This window comes from Cannabis sativa, chromosome 8 (assembly GCF_029168945.1).
Source record: "Cannabis sativa cultivar Pink pepper isolate KNU-18-1 chromosome 8, ASM2916894v1, whole genome shotgun sequence".
Classification (NCBI taxonomy): domain Eukaryota; kingdom Viridiplantae; phylum Streptophyta; class Magnoliopsida; order Rosales; family Cannabaceae; genus Cannabis; species Cannabis sativa.
This window is the reverse complement of record NC_083608.1, coordinates 47562903-47581394: the sequence shown is the minus strand read 5'-3', so window position 1 is coordinate 47581394 and position 18492 is coordinate 47562903. Positions and strand designations below refer to the sequence as shown.

The 18492-nt window shown below is 33.8% G+C and overlaps 1 protein-coding gene across 1 annotated transcript; it reads right to left on the bottom strand.

Annotated features, from left to right (window-relative positions):
* Window positions 1-1182: 1182 nt before the first annotated feature.
* Window positions 1183-17851, bottom strand: LOC115701509 (callose synthase 7). Its single transcript, XM_061102139.1, has 42 exons — window positions 17220-17851; window positions 16304-16404; window positions 15035-15147; window positions 14847-14934; window positions 14623-14733; window positions 14364-14523; window positions 13575-13660; window positions 13361-13452; window positions 13116-13239; window positions 12352-12486; window positions 12187-12263; window positions 12026-12110; window positions 11468-11590; window positions 10501-10618; window positions 9903-10234; window positions 9323-9375; window positions 9089-9149; window positions 8348-8429; window positions 8203-8252; window positions 8012-8098; window positions 7727-7834; window positions 7372-7466; window positions 7200-7281; window positions 6947-7110; window positions 6698-6821; window positions 6509-6609; window positions 6286-6391; window positions 6054-6205; window positions 5631-5740; window positions 5435-5539; window positions 5282-5350; window positions 4911-5100; window positions 4704-4815; window positions 4098-4220; window positions 3896-4014; window positions 3700-3783; window positions 3345-3457; window positions 3008-3237; window positions 2119-2916; window positions 1969-2019; window positions 1686-1871; window positions 1183-1594 (listed from the first exon to the last, which is right to left on the bottom strand). The coding sequence occupies exons 1-42, from the start codon at window positions 17431-17433 to the stop codon at window positions 1340-1342; spliced, it is 5769 nt and encodes a 1922-aa protein (XP_060958122.1). The 5' UTR covers window positions 17434-17851; the 3' UTR covers window positions 1183-1339.
* Window positions 17852-18492: the final 641 nt, after the last annotated feature.

Sequence of the window (18492 nt, the reverse complement as noted above, 5' to 3'; positions counted from 1 at the left end):
AGTTCAAAATTACATTTCTATTGGAGTCATGCAAAATAATTTCAAATTTATTCTTTTATTTTATAGCATCATAGGTAGGATCTGTGTTAAATTTCAGTCTACCTAAAAGTAAATTCATCCACCGTAGAATAATTGCAGTCATATTGTAGAAGGCAGAAGCTGAATAATTTAGAGTAGACCAACATTTTGTATTCTTCAAAATCAATGAAAATACCTTTTCTTTTAAGAAACATTACTTCAACAATATTATAATTTACTTTATAATGGAAAATTTATATAATAGGACATTAAAAGGACATAACAGTTCGTCTCCTACGCCTCTTCAGAATTTATATTCCTACAATCAACTATGGCTGCCTCCACCCGTTAGTACGCTAAAATTTAATGTGGATACTACTTTGGATAATGATGGTCAAATAATGAGTATTGGAGGTTATTGTTAGCAATTCTAATAGTCATGTCATTGCTACGATTTCCAAACCAAATAAGAAGTTCTGTTACAGAAATTGAAGCGAAGGCAATCTCTTACCATTTACAATAATTGAGTAATATTAATTGTGGTTCATTATATAGAGACTGATGCTCTCACTGTCTCACAAAGTGTTAACAATCATCAACAACATAATAGCAGATTTCATGATTTATTCAAAATATTATTTATTTATCAAATGTCCTCTTTTTCAAGTGTCTCTCTAAGTTGTGTTCATCGAAGTGCTAGTTCTACTGCACATGATTTTACTAGATTGGATACTGATATTATTTAGAAGGCTGATTATCTCAGCCCCATTAAAATTATCATTGTAAATGAACTTGTTCATTAATATATATAACTATTTTCTCTGAAAAAAATAAAAGTATATGATCTTATAGATTGATGTTCTAATACATTTCTAATTGAAAAATACTAAAAGACACCCATGGTGCCTAACAATCTTGTGAGCTGTAATATCACTATTAGGTTAATTTAATATCGGGTCCCACTTATTTTACTTTAATAAATATTATAAAAAATTGCTAACTAATTATAAAACGACATTTCATTGTGATGCTAAACACTATGGGTGCCAAGTAACAATGCTCTTTCTAACTAAAGTATACCATATTACTTTGTTTCACTATTTCTTTTAATATAATTAAATATTGTTATGTTGTTATACTGGTATAGATATGTAAAAAAAAGACTAATTAAATATTTGATCACATAAATAAATACAACCACTATATTTGATTCTAATCTGGACAGAAACTAAAGTCTGTATAATGAAATCTCAAAAGAATTATGTATGGTTCAAAAAAGAAAACAATAATTATTTATGGAATATCAAAAAAAAAAAAAAACCTAAACAGAAGAAAACTCTTTGGTTTCTGTTTTATCTTTTCTTCCAGCAAGGATCATAGAAATTTGGAGGCCTCTACTGAAAGCTTGGTTGAAGAGCAAACGAGTTTGGAACTCTGATACAAATGGGAACCATGACAAAATTGCTGTAGGCATGAAGATTATGAGTCCCATTATGTATTCATAAGCTCTTGCTAATTCCTTTATTGAATCCCAGAGTCCTATCCTCTTCAACAATCCTCTGCAAGCTTGACCAATCTAAACAACAACAACACACAAGCTCATATAAATTCACTGAGTAAAAAATTGGATTGAAATCTGAATAACATAAGATGAACAAGATACTTACAAGAACAATGGCCCATCCTGTTGGCAAGAAGGCAAGGATAGCAGCAAATAAATCTGATATAGTGAGACCACATACTACAAATAAGACGGTCATGACTGACATAAAACCAAGAAACAATAGCGCCTTGAGAATTCGAAACATGAGCTGGAAATCGGTCCCAAATCTTCTTCTGCCCATGGATACCATCTGATAAACCAAAAATCAAATATGGCATTTGGAAAATGATTAATTGTCCATTCATAATATATATTAACAACTCAACAATGTCCATTTGCTTAATTACCTTTAAAACAAGAAGACAAGTTACCATGACTAGCCAAGAGAGTCCATAAACCTAGAACAAAATTTTAAACAAAAAAAAAAGACAACAAGATAACTATTAGAATAAAAATTAGATTAAGTGTTCAATTGAAGATCATGTATTAATACTTACCAGCAAACTCTTGCTGTGATGAGATATATCAAGGTGATAGACGATTCCATATTGGTAGATAAAGAAGCGGAATGCAAGTAAAATTTCAAGCACTCTTCCACGAAAATCTGTGTGTTTAAGGTGTTCTTGCTCTTCATCCCACCATGACTCCCAACTTTTGTCAGGTGAGATCCCAATACCACCACGATTTCCCATCCATCTCTTCCAATCCGTCCAATCATCCACAGTTTTTTGCCAGTCGAAACCAGAAGGATTGAACACAAAAGGAGCAAACAACCAGGAAGCAACAAGAAACCACATGGAGAAAGTGATGAACAAATAGAGATTTGAGCTACGGTAAGATTCTCCATAGACTTCATACACAATTAATAAGATAAAAAGTTCCAACCCTTTGACAAAGTGACTACGTGAGTAAAGGCGGTAATTATCAGCAAACTTTGCATGAAAAACAACAAACCCGCGACCAGTAGCTCTGTATTTAGAACCTCCGTGCAAGATTGTTCTTCCAAAATAATGCGCTTTTGTTCCCAGTTGGAATGTGAAGAACACAGAGGCTAGCTGCAGCTGCATGATGATGAAATCTCCCAATGCAGTCCGAAATCCTTTCTCTAGACCAATTTCCATGACCATTGGCAATACTAGCAACAACCCCAATTGGAAGACAGACTGCGTAGCCAAAGCTTCTTCAAGAGCCTTGGTTTGATGTATGGTTGGATTTTCCAAGATCTCCCTTTCCACTCCACTCATAACCATGTAAAGGCGTCCATACAAGAACACATATACGGTTAGCACTGTCACCTGAGAGTGAGACACAGGAAAATGTCACCATTGAATTGACAATACAATCACAATCAATGCAAATAATAATACATAATTTCAGCTCACATACCATACTACTAAAGTAGAAACCAACAGTTGTGAAGTAAAATGAGAGCATTCTGTAGAAGTCAAATCGACGTCCAAGCCGATAAACATCACGACTTAATGTTTGTTCTCCATTTCCATTAGCAACCTTAGCCTCAAAGTTTGAAATCTGATTCATACCCACATCACGCCCTTTTCCCACTTGGATATACTCATGATGTGTAATAAATCCTCCACGCAAAGTTGAATTGTAGCCTGTTCATTATTAATTTATAAATTTATATTCTTCTAAACTTAACATTCAATTGTTGTCAAGTATTAATATCCTTAGAGCTCATACAAGTAACCAAACCAAATAATACCTGCAAATATATCTTCACTCAAATTTATTGTTTTTGAAGCTTTGCTTATCCCACCTCTTGTTAGATGGAAGATTCTATCAAAAATATCAGGGTGGCCATAATGAAAGCGAACCCTGTAAAGACAACGTTATTACGAAATTACAATAGCAACATAAAGTTAATGTGTCCAACACCATATGAGGAAAACAACAATTAGTGCAATTTATTTTTTGGGTACCACATATTTAAATTTAATTTAAAATATGTGAGACCCCATATTAAATTTCACTATAATATCGGGTCTCACATAAAAAAATCACTATAAGAATTTAGTTAGCATAAGATTTACAGGAAAAAAAATGAATATTAGACTTACCTAAGAGGATTTGCCAAAATTCGTTGACCAATAGTTACAAAACTAGTCTCCTGATTAGACATGAACCATGCAAGTGAAGAAACACTGTAAAATAAACAAGCAAAAAAAAATTACACCATCATCAATTGCGAGATTTGCATTACCAAACATTAACTGATATGCAAGCCATCATCTAGAGATCGAAGAGAATAATAACCTTCCAGTGAATATATGCTCTCTCAGACCCAATATTGTGGGTTTTCGGTCCCCAAGACGCGGCTTAATAAATTCTGCCAATACGTTTCTCATTTTGAAAGCTTCTTCATAGTAGTTATCCTGAAAAAAAAGGGGTTAGCAAGATCATTGTTTAAGCTTTTTGTCTTGCTTGTACTTTCAAATGAACAATGAAAAAATGTTACCTGATTCATGTCTATTGTCTGCAAGGCTTCTCCACGAGTAAATATAATAGCATGATTCTGATTTTCAGGCTTCCCTTCGCCAATGACTGTTGGAGGTCCTGGAAGCTTGATTCGGTATATTTCCTAAAAATTTGAGAAGTTTCACATGTTAGGTAGTAGAGAATGAATTCAGCAGTAGAAAGGGGTGTTCCTCAAATTGATGTTACATAATCTGAGAAGATTATTTGCAAGTGTTTATCATTGTATGCATCGAACCTAAATGAAATCTTTAATTAGCAAATAATTCGTCTTTTTATAAACGTATAATTGAATCTGTCTTTTTTCCTTTCATCCCACAGCCTTTGTCTGGTAAGAGCTTTGTCTAGCCTTCAGTTCATCTACTCTACTCCTATCTAGCAACTCTATGTTCATAAATAAGTTTTCTTAACCAGCCTTCCCACATCATTTTCTCCTCCTAGTCACTCCGTGCCTCTAGTCAGTGGCCTTAGGCCTAACCTAATTTATTTATTTTCTCTGATAAGGTTTGAGTTTTAAACAACCACTTCTAATATACTACCCAATTTAGGAAAGAAAAAATAATGCAGAAAATGTTAAAATTTTCCATACCTCATCTAACTTGTCACCTCCCTTGAGCAAAACAGAGTAAAAAACCTTTTGAGGCCTTCCATTCACTGTGTCCTCTCTTGTATCAATGTAAGCAACACGTAACGATTGATGTCTACACAATTGACATTTTGAAAAAGGACATCAGCATTTAATACATCATTCCTTAAACTGCATCCAGTACATCATTTTATACAATTGACGACTCACGTTAGCATTAGTTTCAGGATACTAGTGTAACAACTTTGATCCCTAGGATCATTGGATTTCTTTTGAACACCGTAAAGTTGGCAAGACACAACATAGGTAAACTTCAAATCGGCCAAAGCTTGTGCACGGTCAGAAAATGTCTTTTGGTCTTTTTCACTTAACTCCAAGGTTCGGTAGCCACTGAAAATAGCTGAAAAGGGAAAAAGAAAACCTCTAAAACATATTCACAATACAATAAGATTAGAAATAAAACGAAGAATTTATCTTCTTTTTCTTTTTCTTTTAAAACAAAATTGCCTTGTATTAATTTAACATAGAAATACAAGGGTGTGGAAAATCCACAAATTAGAATATCATACAAAACCACTAACCATTATCTCCTGCCAATTCGAGGAAGCACTGAAGCTCCAAAGCCTTCCTATAATACATCATCCCTCTCACTGGAAGAAACACCAGCGATTCTAACTTTAGATTCTGTAAGTGATTAGTATTAAAGAGATTCCAAATCAAACCATTATCCGGACCTGTTCTATAAAGTGTTTGCCCTCTGTAAGACACCCATTGACGAATTAAGTCTGACTTATCCTTCTCAATATTTTTGATCCGAGCCGTGAAATTTTGCCATTCATCTAAAAAAAATAATTCAAATGGTTGAAATGTGTTAGAACTTTTCCCCATAACAACAAGAATAATGCAACATGCAGTGAGACCAAAACTCACCAGGATATATTTTCTGCAGGTAAAACAAAATTGATATCCCATCCTCATTTTCCTTGTTAAGATCATCATCGGTATAAAGGACATCTTCTTTGTAGTACGGAGTAAGAACACTAATTCAGAAAAGGCACAAATGTTTAATTTAAGGAAAATAAAGAGAATAAAATACTGTTTAACTTGACTACTATTCCGACTTTTTCTTCTCTCCCCTCTCTCTAATCTTGTACAGTAAGTAGATAAGCTAATAAAAAGAGTGAGACAAGTCATACAAGAGCATAGTAATATAGCTTTATGATAAATTTTCTTGATAATAGATTATACAATCTTCAGAAGTTTTTTTGCCTTATAAGATTCTATTCATTATCAAGAAAATTTATCATAAAAGATCTTTGTTTAAACCAAATCAGTTATGCTATTACAACTAACCTAAAGGATAACATGTCACGAACTTCAGGAGCCCTTGGCATATTCATAAAGAGAGAGTTTGCGAAGAAGGTAATACGTCGACGAGCATCCAAGTTTTGAGGCACATTTATGGCAGATTCCTTGACTGTTAGAAGCAAATTAAGTCTGACAACCTACAGTGAACATGGAAGACAGTAAGTAAGACAGAAAATCTCAGTAACTCCATTAAAAAAAATTACACTTGTGACAGTACCTTCTCCTTCCAAGAGCTATTGTATCTTCGGTTTAAGTTAATCTTTTCAAACCTCTGCTCCTTCTTGACATTATGACCACTGTGATGGTGAGCTGTTTCCAAGATTCTACAAAAGAGAAAAAGCAAAATCACATTACAACAAACAACTTGAAGTACACATAAAATTTGGAAAAGGGAACCACACACAAAAACAAGGATACAGCAGAATAAAATTAGTTCTTACTGGTGCCCATTACACATAACATCCTGTGTGATAATTTCCATAATATCCTGAAGCACATTGATTAACTGAGGTAGAAGAGTCTCATCGTCCTCATCAGATAGCTGTCAATATACAAGCTTAAAGTATTAAATCACTGATCAAAATATGTAGCATTAAAAACCTTTAAATGTAATGGAAGAAATGTGTTACCAATTTGCCCAAGAATTTTTCCAATCTCTCACTGAGAGAAGGCATCCCACTCATCCGGAAATTACTCAAGAAAACTTTTCTGTCTAGACATTCGTCTACTTCCTTACATATACTCTCTACAATCCTGTCCCAAAAGAACAAAAAATCAAACTCTGATGATACTTCTAATAACAGGGGGTCATGTTTTAACAAAGAATATCATATCCAAAAAAAATAAAAGCTTGATACTGAAAATTTTATTTGTCATACATCTTATCAGCTTTGTCTTCCAGTAGGCCATATATTACATCCCTAAGTGACTCATAGCATTCAATTACTGCAGAGTACATATAATCGTCACTCTTAATCTTCTTAAATAATTCATTATCATCCTTTCCCTTGAAGTCTTTTGCCATATCTAATGCTATAGGAATCTGTCACATTAAAAAAAAGGCTAAATAAAAAGGAATAATGACATAGGATCTTGGTCAGAATAAAGATAAATAAATCATGCAAATAGTACCTTACTAGCGAGCAAGAAAGGGGGCCACTGGACAACAGAGACTTCATTTGAACAATAAGGAACCAAAAGCAAATCTCGATCCCTGGACAGTTTCCATTAATAGAAAGTAATCAGAAGCATAAACCAACACCACATTTATATCACAGCTTGATGAGAAAGAAGCAATCAGAACCTATTGCTAATAAGGTCTTCTTCTCGCATAGAATATATGAACTCGTTCCACACTTGAGAGAAATTGGCAATATTCTTCCGCACTTGTGATGGATCCTGTCATTGAAATTGTTCGTTTTAGTCAAACACATGAAATATAATAACATTTAGGAGAGAGAGAGACACGTTCAAATAATGTTCTATAGACAATCAGAATAAAGAAAAAGACACAATAAAAACTCCATACAATTGTACATTTAGAGATTTTGTTTTGGTATCTGGTGCAGAGTGTATTTTTATTTGGAAAAAAAACATAAATAAAATTACATACATACATCATAGAGAACTATGTACTTTACTGTCTAAAATTGCATTACCAAATTTTTCTGTTTGGAGTGGTCTGTATCTGTTGATGGCATGAGACGACGGCTGAAAGCTAGAGGCACAGATTCAAATCTGGACCGCAGCATACCCAGCGTTCTTATCTAAGAAAATTGATGTAGAACAAAATTATTAAATCCAATCATTTAAGAACTTAACTACTTAAGGAACTTCCAACTTCCCACAAACCAAAAATGAAGTGCTGATAGTTAGTTTTCAGCAAAACAGTGTTATTTACATTAATAAATTGCAGCCAATTTTCCCTATAGTACACCACTAACCTCACCCAGATGGCTGAAAGCTCCATGTATCCCGCCAAATAAAGTGGAAAATATAGCATACCATATTTGAGCATCCATGAAGTAAACCTATACTCCAATCACATAAGACAAAGTCAATGATGACAAGAGAAAGTGTAAAGAAGAGAGAAATAAAACATCTGCGCAAAAATCTACATCTCATCTTAACTCACCAGAATAATCGGTGTCCATATGGCAATGATGATGAAAATATTATGCGGTACTACAGCGGAAGAAAAAAAAATCAATTAGATAAATCAGTCAGTAAAAAATGTTGGAATATTACAAGAAAAAGAAAAGTTGAAGTATATGTATAACCATGTGGAAAGAACTCATGCCATTGATAATTATCAATAGGCATCTCCATGATCAATTTTGTTGGTTCAACTAGAGGTGCTATCTGTCAACAGAAGACATTAATCAAGATTTGAATAGTTCAATAAATATTCAAAAATGTTAAAACTGAAAAGTGGTAGTACAAAGCTAATGGCACAAACCACAGGAAGGGGATTTTTTTTTTCAAACATAAAACCTCAATCAAACCTTGAATGAGTTAAAGATGAAGTTGCTTTTCTGGTATTATTAACAAAATAAATCTAATATCTTGAATTACAGCCAGATATTCTATATCCAAACTAGGTACAGTTGGTACCACATTACAAGGTTTTTCACTATAAACTTTAACGGTCTGCTTCATCATTCATTACAAATGTTTATTTAGTGCTAGGGTTGCTCTGCATGTACACTTCAAAAGTTATAATGAGTAAGGATGAAATTAAATGCCTATTTAGATTAATGAGTGCTGCTAAGCTTACTTAGAGCTTTGTATAAGTACTCTGACTGGTATTTATTTCAGTTATCATCTGCTATCCTAGTTACAGTCAACAAGACTCAATGCTGTAAAGAGTCTAAGTTTTCTTCTCTCTCATTAAAAAATTTTTTGAAACAGCACTTCATGCATGCATATATCTGTGCTTTTAGACAAAAATAAATAAGCATAAATCCATAGTTCACATACAGAATTCCTTTAAAGTTATAAACTTCTAACAAAATATTCACCTCAACATAGTAGCTGAAGGCTAGCTTGCTGATCAGTAGCATGATCCAAAACAATGTATACCTGAGCACATCGAAACCACATGAATTAATAGCAGTATAAACAGAGAGCACATCTATAGCCACTTGAGGCTAGCTCAAGTTTTTGGATGTGTTTGTGTGTTTATGGGATGGGGGAGGGACTCTAATCTCCACTGTATAAAAACAAAAACAAAAATACAAAAGCTTCTTCCTTACTTCAGCAATGAGAACATGTCCTCATGCATGCCTCTTCCGACATACAACTTTGGCTGCAATGTGATAAAATATACAAAATTTTCAAGTTGATCTCAAAATAATAATAATAATAATAATAATAATAATAATAATAATAATAATAATAATAATAATAATAATAATAAGTAACTAGAAAAAAAGAGTGAAGAAGAATAATGTGTACAACTATGTTTTCCATAAGAGACACAGATTGCTAGTAAGAAAGAAAGGTAAATTCAACACAAACATGAGGACAGGAATCCCTCCCAGAAAGGGACTTCAAAGTTGACACAGGCCAGTAGTAATTCCTAAGTTTAGCACAATTATCTTATTGTGTGTATTAAATTTTCATATTTTTTTTTCTTGTTTGCTGACGCAATTATTTCCTGATTAGTGTTCCTGTAGTAACTAGTTTAATTCCTAGACATTAGATTGTATAATTTAACGGTAGCTACACTTTAAGTTTCTTGTGTTTTCAAAAAAAAAATGCATACCCGCTGCAGCAAAAACAATGAAACAAAAATGAAAAGAGATCAAACTAATTAATGTTGGGCATGCTCACCTGAGCCCACCACATAAGAAGAGTAGTGATATGCATGTTAGAACGCTCCATGGTTCTTCGTAAGGGTGGAAGGACAAAGAGTACAGCAGCCAATATATTGGGTAACAAATAGATTGCAATTGCATAATCATACAATGAGTGGTTACTCCAATCCCCAGCCCAACTCCTGAAAAATTTCACAAGTCCTGTTGGGCTCTGCACAGAACTAGAGTAACAAATTGGCAGAACCACAACCCAGAAAGCTGCTACCACAAATTTCAAGAGGTATCGCACCACCTGTGTTATTTTTAAGCTTCTCCATGCATTGAAGCTAAGAACTATATCCAGAGTAGCTGCAGGAAATAAATGAAGATTATAAGAAATCTTCTATATAGTAAACCTGTAGGAAACAACTAGAGAGAATAGTGCTAGAACTCAAGTAGTTGATACAAATGCTTATGGTTGATTTAGTACAAACTATGTATTTTGTTTTCTCCTATTTTGGCCATTAGCAACATAATGAAGTCTCTCCTATTAGAATCATCCACAAAAATTAGCACCATTAATTTATACCGTAACTAAATAGACTACATGCACCAATGGAGTATATTATATTTACCTTGAAGAAAATTGAGAAAAGCAGAAGTGATGAAAATGCTTAAGACACTTCTGAATACATCTGCATCGAAGAAAGCTACTATAGATCCAGAAGGGCTCCATGCAACGATGAGCATAGCCTGAAAATAGTACAGTACAAGGTCAATCCTTGAGGACAAAAGACTAAAGCTGCAACATGATATCACACCGACTTAAGTTGAGCCTCACTAGATTCATAAGTGCCAAGTTAAGATTCTAGCATGAACGTGATTCACTATAGGAACATATGAAAACCTTTCATGATGACCAAGATGACATTATTTCTCAGCATCTATATAATCCTACCAACTTTCGAGAACTCCAAATGCCTCTTTTACAGCAATTAAGGGTTACTCTTCTACTTATTTTGGATGCTGACAAAAGTTTTCAGAAATATATAAATGCTTACTGCCATCTCAAGGCTATACATACTGCCTTTAATCCAATGGCTTCTAAGGGAAAGTGGGAATATCTTTTTTCTTCAGATGGATGTGCTTCTAATTAAGTGTTTATTAATACAAGGGGAAACCCTTTGCTTTACTATGGACATATGTATGCATATAATATTTTTCTTCCAATTGGAAAGATCAAGTGCAGATTATAGCTAGGGTTTCTTGTAACATGTTTTAATCCCCATGAAAATTGTAATGTCACGGTGCTTCCACCATCACAATTGACCACTGGTGTCCTCATCAAGACTTCTTGAGCATACTGTAAATTCTTTAGGCACAGCAGCATCAATCATATTTTTTTAAAATAACAGCAGCATCAATCATAAGATAGAATATTAATAACAGTGTACTCAATCTTTATTGTTTGTATTTCAGGAACCTTTGAATTACGACAATGAACAGGAACATATACCACATTCTACTTTCATGAGGGAGATGTATTAGCTATAGGAAGTTAAAGTCTTAAACTAAAACAAAAACTCAAAGCATTAAGGTTACCTGAAAAGCCAGTATAAAGAAAACCCACATCCGATCGAAATTTCTGTACAGATGCAAGAATGTTCGGACTTCAACAAAATTCGTTTTAGGTTTTTTTGCCCCAGAAACAGCTTGATTTACTCTCTGTCAAAACAAATAAGAGGATCATCCCTTTTTCTCAAGAATAAGATAGCGTAAGACAAGAATAAGATAAGGTAAGAATAAGATATGATTGTTTATATCAATACCAGCATAAGTATAGTTGTATGTATTCATCTGTATAAAGCGTGAACATAAAAGTAGGCATGCATATACATACAATTCATTGGCAATAAAATAAAACAGTTCTGTATCTATTATTTTGAAAAACCGTAGCAGATAATCCTTTTATATTAAAAAGAGATTGTAAATTATTAGGGAGATGATAAGGTATCAACCAAATTACGAACTAAGATGCCAATTGTAATCTACTGTGTCAAGTAACCAGATAAAACATCTTGTAGTAACCGGACAAGGATCCGTTCGTTCTCTTTCAAATAGAGATAGAGAAAGAAAGAGAGGTACAGAGAGATAGAGTACCTTATTAGAAGGTTGGCCATCTGAATGCCTGAAAAAATCTGATTCAAGATTCATTGGCCATCCTAAGCTAAAACATTTCTTGGACCTAAAACAGAAGTATAATTAGCCATTTACCATCTTCAGGAGCATATACACAGTATTAAGAATTCAAAGATACTCACCAAAAGTACTCATTCAGATCATCATAGTTTCTCCAATTTGAATGACTTGCCTTGCCATTGTTATTTCTCTTTGCTTCCTTCGCAAAGAACAAAATTTATTTTCAGATAAAAATTAAAATGTAACATCAAGTATTAGTGATTCATAACACCTAACATCCTTTTTACCTTTTGCAACACATCAAAGATAGGGGTTATAACATGTGTTAAGAAGTGCTCTTCATGACATGCCTCATTTTGATAAGTGTCTCCGATAACATCACTTGCATTGCTATAGAGGATCCCATACACCTCATTGGCCATCTTCCAGAAATAGGAGTTTATATCATAGTCAAAGCAGTTTCGTCAAATACCAAACAAAAATGCCACGCATAAATGCTACAATGTAGAATAATGACCCAATATATTACATAACATATTGATTAAATTCCATCAGTCAGATAATTAACTAAGGATAAGGGAGGACTATAATCAGTTTAAAAAACAGAAAGCAAAAAAGACACTGGAGCCTAGCTGAAGTAGTTGGGTGTGTGTAGGAGGCCTGAGGTTCCAGCCCCATCTGGTATAATTATATCAGCAAAGAAATTGTGTTGCTTTCAACCAAACTAAAGATATGTAAAGTAAAATGTTTGATATTATGAAGCCATTAACTTCATTAGTGGAGCTCAACTTCCCTAATTCATCTTCAAACTTTCTTTATAGTTACAACGAAAACAAATTAACAAAAATAAATAGGTAATTATCTTAAATGGTTTAAAATATTTGCAAAGAAAGAAAGATTTGATCCTAATATCTCTTACGTTAACAATGTTAAATGGTTGAAAATATATGTAAAGCAAGAACGATATGATGCCAATATCTCCTGAACACAAAGAACAATGATTATAAGAAACTGCTAAATACATTAAATGGCTAAAAAAAAAAAGACATACATTATGAAAAATATAGCATAAGCATTCGGGCATGAATCGAATATTTGAAGCTTCACCCCATATCAGAAGATAAAGTGCAATGTAAATAAGCTCCAGTTGTTGTTTGTCAGTAACTTGTGGAAACCTGTGAGCCAAGAAGTAAGGGAAGACACTACATGGTTAAAAAATCAATCATTGGTCTGAAACCTAGTTTCTTACACACTAAGAACAATAAATTTGTAGTTGAAAAGCAGCGAAGTTCTTACCTAAGATTTGATTTACAATGCAAATATTTACACCACGAACGGTAATTTTTAAAGAATTTGTCCAGCAAATTCTGTACAGTGGCAGCTGCCAACTGTAATAAAGTTCTAACAAGTCAGTTTGATTGAATGAGGTATTATGTTGAAAATCTATCAAACAATTCAAGAGCTTATAATTCAACAAAATAAATGAAAGTTCAAAAGATCAATGAGTTACTTCGGTGTGACGTTCAGAACTCCTCCTCCTCACATCAATATTTGCAAGAAGCAATATGAGGTGTTCTCTTTGATTTGCAACATTTCCTTTCTTTATATCCCAAGATTTCAGCATGAAAAAACAGAGTCAGAGATATAATTGCTCCTTCTTACAAAAATTTGCAGTAAACTAAAATTCTAAAGATAGATTCATAAGAAAATTTAGTTCAAACGAACTAAATTCAACTACGAAATATAACATTGGAGAATTTTGGACATCACAACATTGTAAAATGAGAGGATTGTTGGAAAATCTCAAGCCCAGAAAGGCAAATTCTGTTCTCAGAGCATAAAACATAACTGTCAGCTGTACCCCAAAACAACAATTAAGCCTTCATATACTTCTAGAAGGTGAGTTTACAAGTAAAAGGCAACTAACTCAACAGACCTTCTTCACTGGTTGTCATTTTTTTTCAGAAAAAAAAAAACCTTAAAAATCAAAATATTGAACATTTGATGGCAACTCAATCACAAGGAAAACATAAGAAACAAAAAGCATATATATGGATTTTGTGGTTTCTATTTCTATCCATTCTAGTCCAATTTATAGTGTCAAACCACAGGAAAGAATGAGCTTAAACGGGAAAGAGAAGATGGCAACAAAAAGTAGAATTCTCCATCTTCAAGAGCTTCCAGCGAGTGACATTTAGTGTTAGGCAGTTACCACAGCATGGTATGACAGGAGCATAAATAAGAGGCATTAACTTTTAAGGGATGATGAAAATCAAACTTAAAGCATTCATTGAACAACTTGCCTGAAACCCAAATATAGCAGAAAGCCAGTCAAGTATATCATTAACAGGCTGAACCCTCTCTGTAGGAACATTGTCATCAGGTCCAGTAGGTGTACGTTGAATTCTAGGCTTTGGAAGACTCCCCACATTACTTAGAGCCCGAAGAGCTGCTTTGATCTATACAATTTCCGGTGAAAATGAAAATTACAGTAACTAAGAGAATTTTTCTTTTAGAACTATCCAGAAAAATCAAACTTACAACAGTGGTTACATTACCTCTGGAAGTTCCATAATGGCTGGTTTAACCCCAACAGCATACAATGGGAGAATGTTATAATGTGCATACTGATCCCGCTTGCTATCAACATCCTCGGAAATTTTTTTTGTCTGTGATGAAACGGAAGTTCATAAATAGTTAATCATATATTTCCTGAGTGCCTTTCACAAAAACTGTTTTAAGATGTGAACCTACAAAACCAAGACCAATGAAATATCATAACCTGGGCATCTATCTGATGTGGAGGTACCACTGTCTTCAGCACCTCATAGAGTACTGTAGCAATCTGACAAATCTTGGCCATCTCCTCCCTTAAAATGTTGAAAAAGAACAGCAAAATTATTTTATAAAATATAGTAATAAACCCACAGCTAGATCTGGATGTGTATTGACTAAAAAAGCAAGCCTCACGGTTTTTTAGTATATTCTCCTTCTTTAATATTCCTTTCATAGAATTGTTGGTAATACAACAGAATCTCCTTTGGATCACTTCTAGCAAGTATATGAACTGCTTCTTCCTCTTCCTGCAGCAATATTCAAAAGTAATTGAAACAAATTTCAGGTCTGAGAAATTCGTAAATATTTTAGCATTTTATCTTAGAAAGCTGCGACAAGTCTCAATCATAATAGTTTTTCAATACAGCTTGATTTACAACATTCGGCCAAGAATTATCTTTTCAAGATTTGACCAGTGAATGGAGTCTTTCACTACATTAAGAAATCATAGGCAGCTGTAATTCTTGCTAATGTGTGCATTTATTTACTTGTTACTTTATCTGAGTTTTAGTTATGTTTATGAATAGCTAAAATTTAGACAAGTGACCTGTCTCTTATTCAAAAAAACACAAAATATACAACTTGATTTACAAATTTCTGATCCTAGTCTACATGTTTATACTTTCTTCTTTCTTCCTTTTTTTTCTCTGGAACCAGTAACATCAGATAATATCCTAAGATGACGGCTACCAAAAAAAAAAATTATTGCTCCCACTTCAAGAAAATAAATAGGACATCACATAGTGTGCGTATAAGAAGGGGGCCCTAGCTACAATAGGTGTGTGTGTCACGCATGATTCTAACCAATATCTAAAGACCAACACTGACACACCAAAACACTGCATTTTCTTGTGTCATGCGTTCACTATGAATATATATGGTTTAGGCTCTTTAACTCCTTCAACAACTAGTGGTGCATGCCCAATGATGTGATGAATTCATTGTCCAGTTTGTGTCAGGGAATGAAACTATTATGGAGGACAGGGACAGTGGCTGTCTGGTAGGAAATTTGGTTGAAAATGAATAAAAGATTGTCTGAATGGGTAGAAGATAGTGCAGAAGCCATATGGGATAAAGTAAGATACTAGGCAGCTATTTGTTGTTCAATGTGAAAGAGTTTAGAAATGTGCCTTTCTCTTATTTATGTACAGATTGACAGGTCTTCTTGTAATACTGTTGTATAGTTCCTGTTTGCTTTGTGATTTTACTAGGAACTTTATTTAACATTACTTTGTAGGTTGGGTGGTACAGTCTTGTACACCCTTTTACTTCCTGTATTATTCTACATAATAATAATACAAGCAGTTGTGTTTAGCTTCCAAAAAAAATACACCCAAAAAGGAACATCAAGCATCATACAAAATTAATAGGAAAGAAATTATGCACCAACAATCAAATGCCTACCTTCTCAAGCCTGTGCAGGAGATATGTCTTAAATTGTCGAACACCACGTCCACTAGATGTTGGGTCCATCATATGGGCCTTCTCAAATGCATGGAAACGGCCTAATGAAAGCAAATAGCAAGTTTGAAAAATTAATAAACCATGCTTAAAACAGTGCATATTGCAATTCGGTCCTTTATGAATCACAAGAAGCATGAATTATAAAAAAAAAACAAGGAAAAGTAAAGTCAGATATTCAAGTTGCAACAGAAGCTAGGTGGAAAGCTTCTTCGGGTTTAACATGCTACTCAATTAATAGATCAATTCTCCTACAGACTCTGGTATCACAATAAGTAGTTTCTAAGTATTCTAGTCCAAGAGCTATGGAAATCATAACTTTTGCAAAAGAACAGTTTAAATACATTTTTTGAAGGGAAAAAAGAAGAAGAAGAAGACAAAAGCTACCAGAATGATACTCATCTGAAAGCATTGCTAGAACAAAACGTTCATAAATTAAAGGCTAAATTGAACTTCACCAAGAACACAAAAGGTTCCACCTACAAGCTCCATTCCTACTCTTATCATGCAGAGATTCAATCAATTCAATAAAATCTGTTGACAACAACACTTTTGCAGCAAGTTTTCGTGGCAAAGGTAACTTATACTATACTAAGTACCATCCAAAGCTTATTTTCAGTAACACAAAAATCCAATATTCTCTGCATTTTTGTTGTGCATCAACTAACTCAACACTAGTAGTCTCTTTCTTTATATATGTTGCCAATTTCAAACACTTAACAAAGACAGTCTAATCTAATAGAACATAGAATAATTCTCCACAATTCACACACATAAAAACTGATACATATAAACACACACGAAATAACAATAATAATAATAATAACAATAGTAAGAGAGTAAGAGTAAGAGGGTTTACACAGATAAGCGACCCTAGGATTTTCATTCTGGATTTCATTGGCGACCCTAAGAATAGGAGCAATAGAAGCAAGTGAAGAAGGAACAAGCTCACTATCAACAGCAGCATTGTCCTCATTCCCCAATTCCACATACCGCGTAGGCATCCTAGTCATCCCTCTCGACAGCGTCCTAGGCGGGGCGACATCGTTCTTCGTCCCGCTGGAGCTCGCCATTCTCAGCGAACACTCCTCTCAAAACCACCACAAATCAACCACTTCTTCTTCTTCTTTTTCTTCTTGGACTGAAATTCGTTCTTCCTTGGATACAAAATTGTAGCAGAAAACATCTTTTCAGAGATTGGAGATCAGAGCTTTTATATTTCTCGGAGAAAAAGTAAGGAAAAGAGAAAGGAAGATACTTTGGGCAAGAATTGGGGCAAAGAAGAAAAGCAAAGTGAGATTTTTTTTGAATATTTTTTTGCTGAGGTTGGAAGAAAAGAATGTGCACTGAGAATTTTTGTATTGAGTCGAACCGAAGAATTTGAGTGCTTTTGCTTTATAGTTATTTTGGTCTTTTTTTAAGGAAATGTTTTAAAGTATGAATCTGATTGTTGTTTGTCCTTTTGTTCTTTTCTTTTTGGGTTGTTTGAGTTTGATGAGAAATGCTAAAGGGCACCAGTAGTGCCTAGCACTTTCCTATGTGTCAATATCGCTATTGGTACAACTAAGTATCGAGTCCCATATAATTTAATATAATAGTTTTTAGGGAGTATCGCTAGCCAATCGTAACGCGATATGTCGCAAAGGTGCTAGGCACCACTGGTGCCTAATAGCAATGCTCGAGTTTTATAAATATATGAAGTTTGAAGAGCTTGACTATGCCTCGAAGTTAGGGAGCTCCAACTTTTGTGTCATATAATATGGATTATGGAATGAATGATTGGGGTTCTGGTGGACCCCACTTTTCTTTATATGTCTTTCTCTTTCTTAATGCCTAAGAAGATTTTGGAACCAATATTTCCCTCAAAAGTCTTGAAATTTTAAGTTTGTAAGACCATTTTTAATGAAAATTACAAAACCAAAAAAATGTTTGTGATGTATTTTCATTATCTTTTAGCCTTGTTACAAAACTTATACAAAATTTAATGTTTGATTAGTATATTTTTATTCTTTTTTTGGTTTAAATTAAAGTAAAACATTCACTAAAAAAGTGAAAGAAGTTCCTCAATCTAAAAAAAAAAAATTGTCTATCTTAAATTGTTAACAAGTTCACGCGTAAACACATTTATTTGT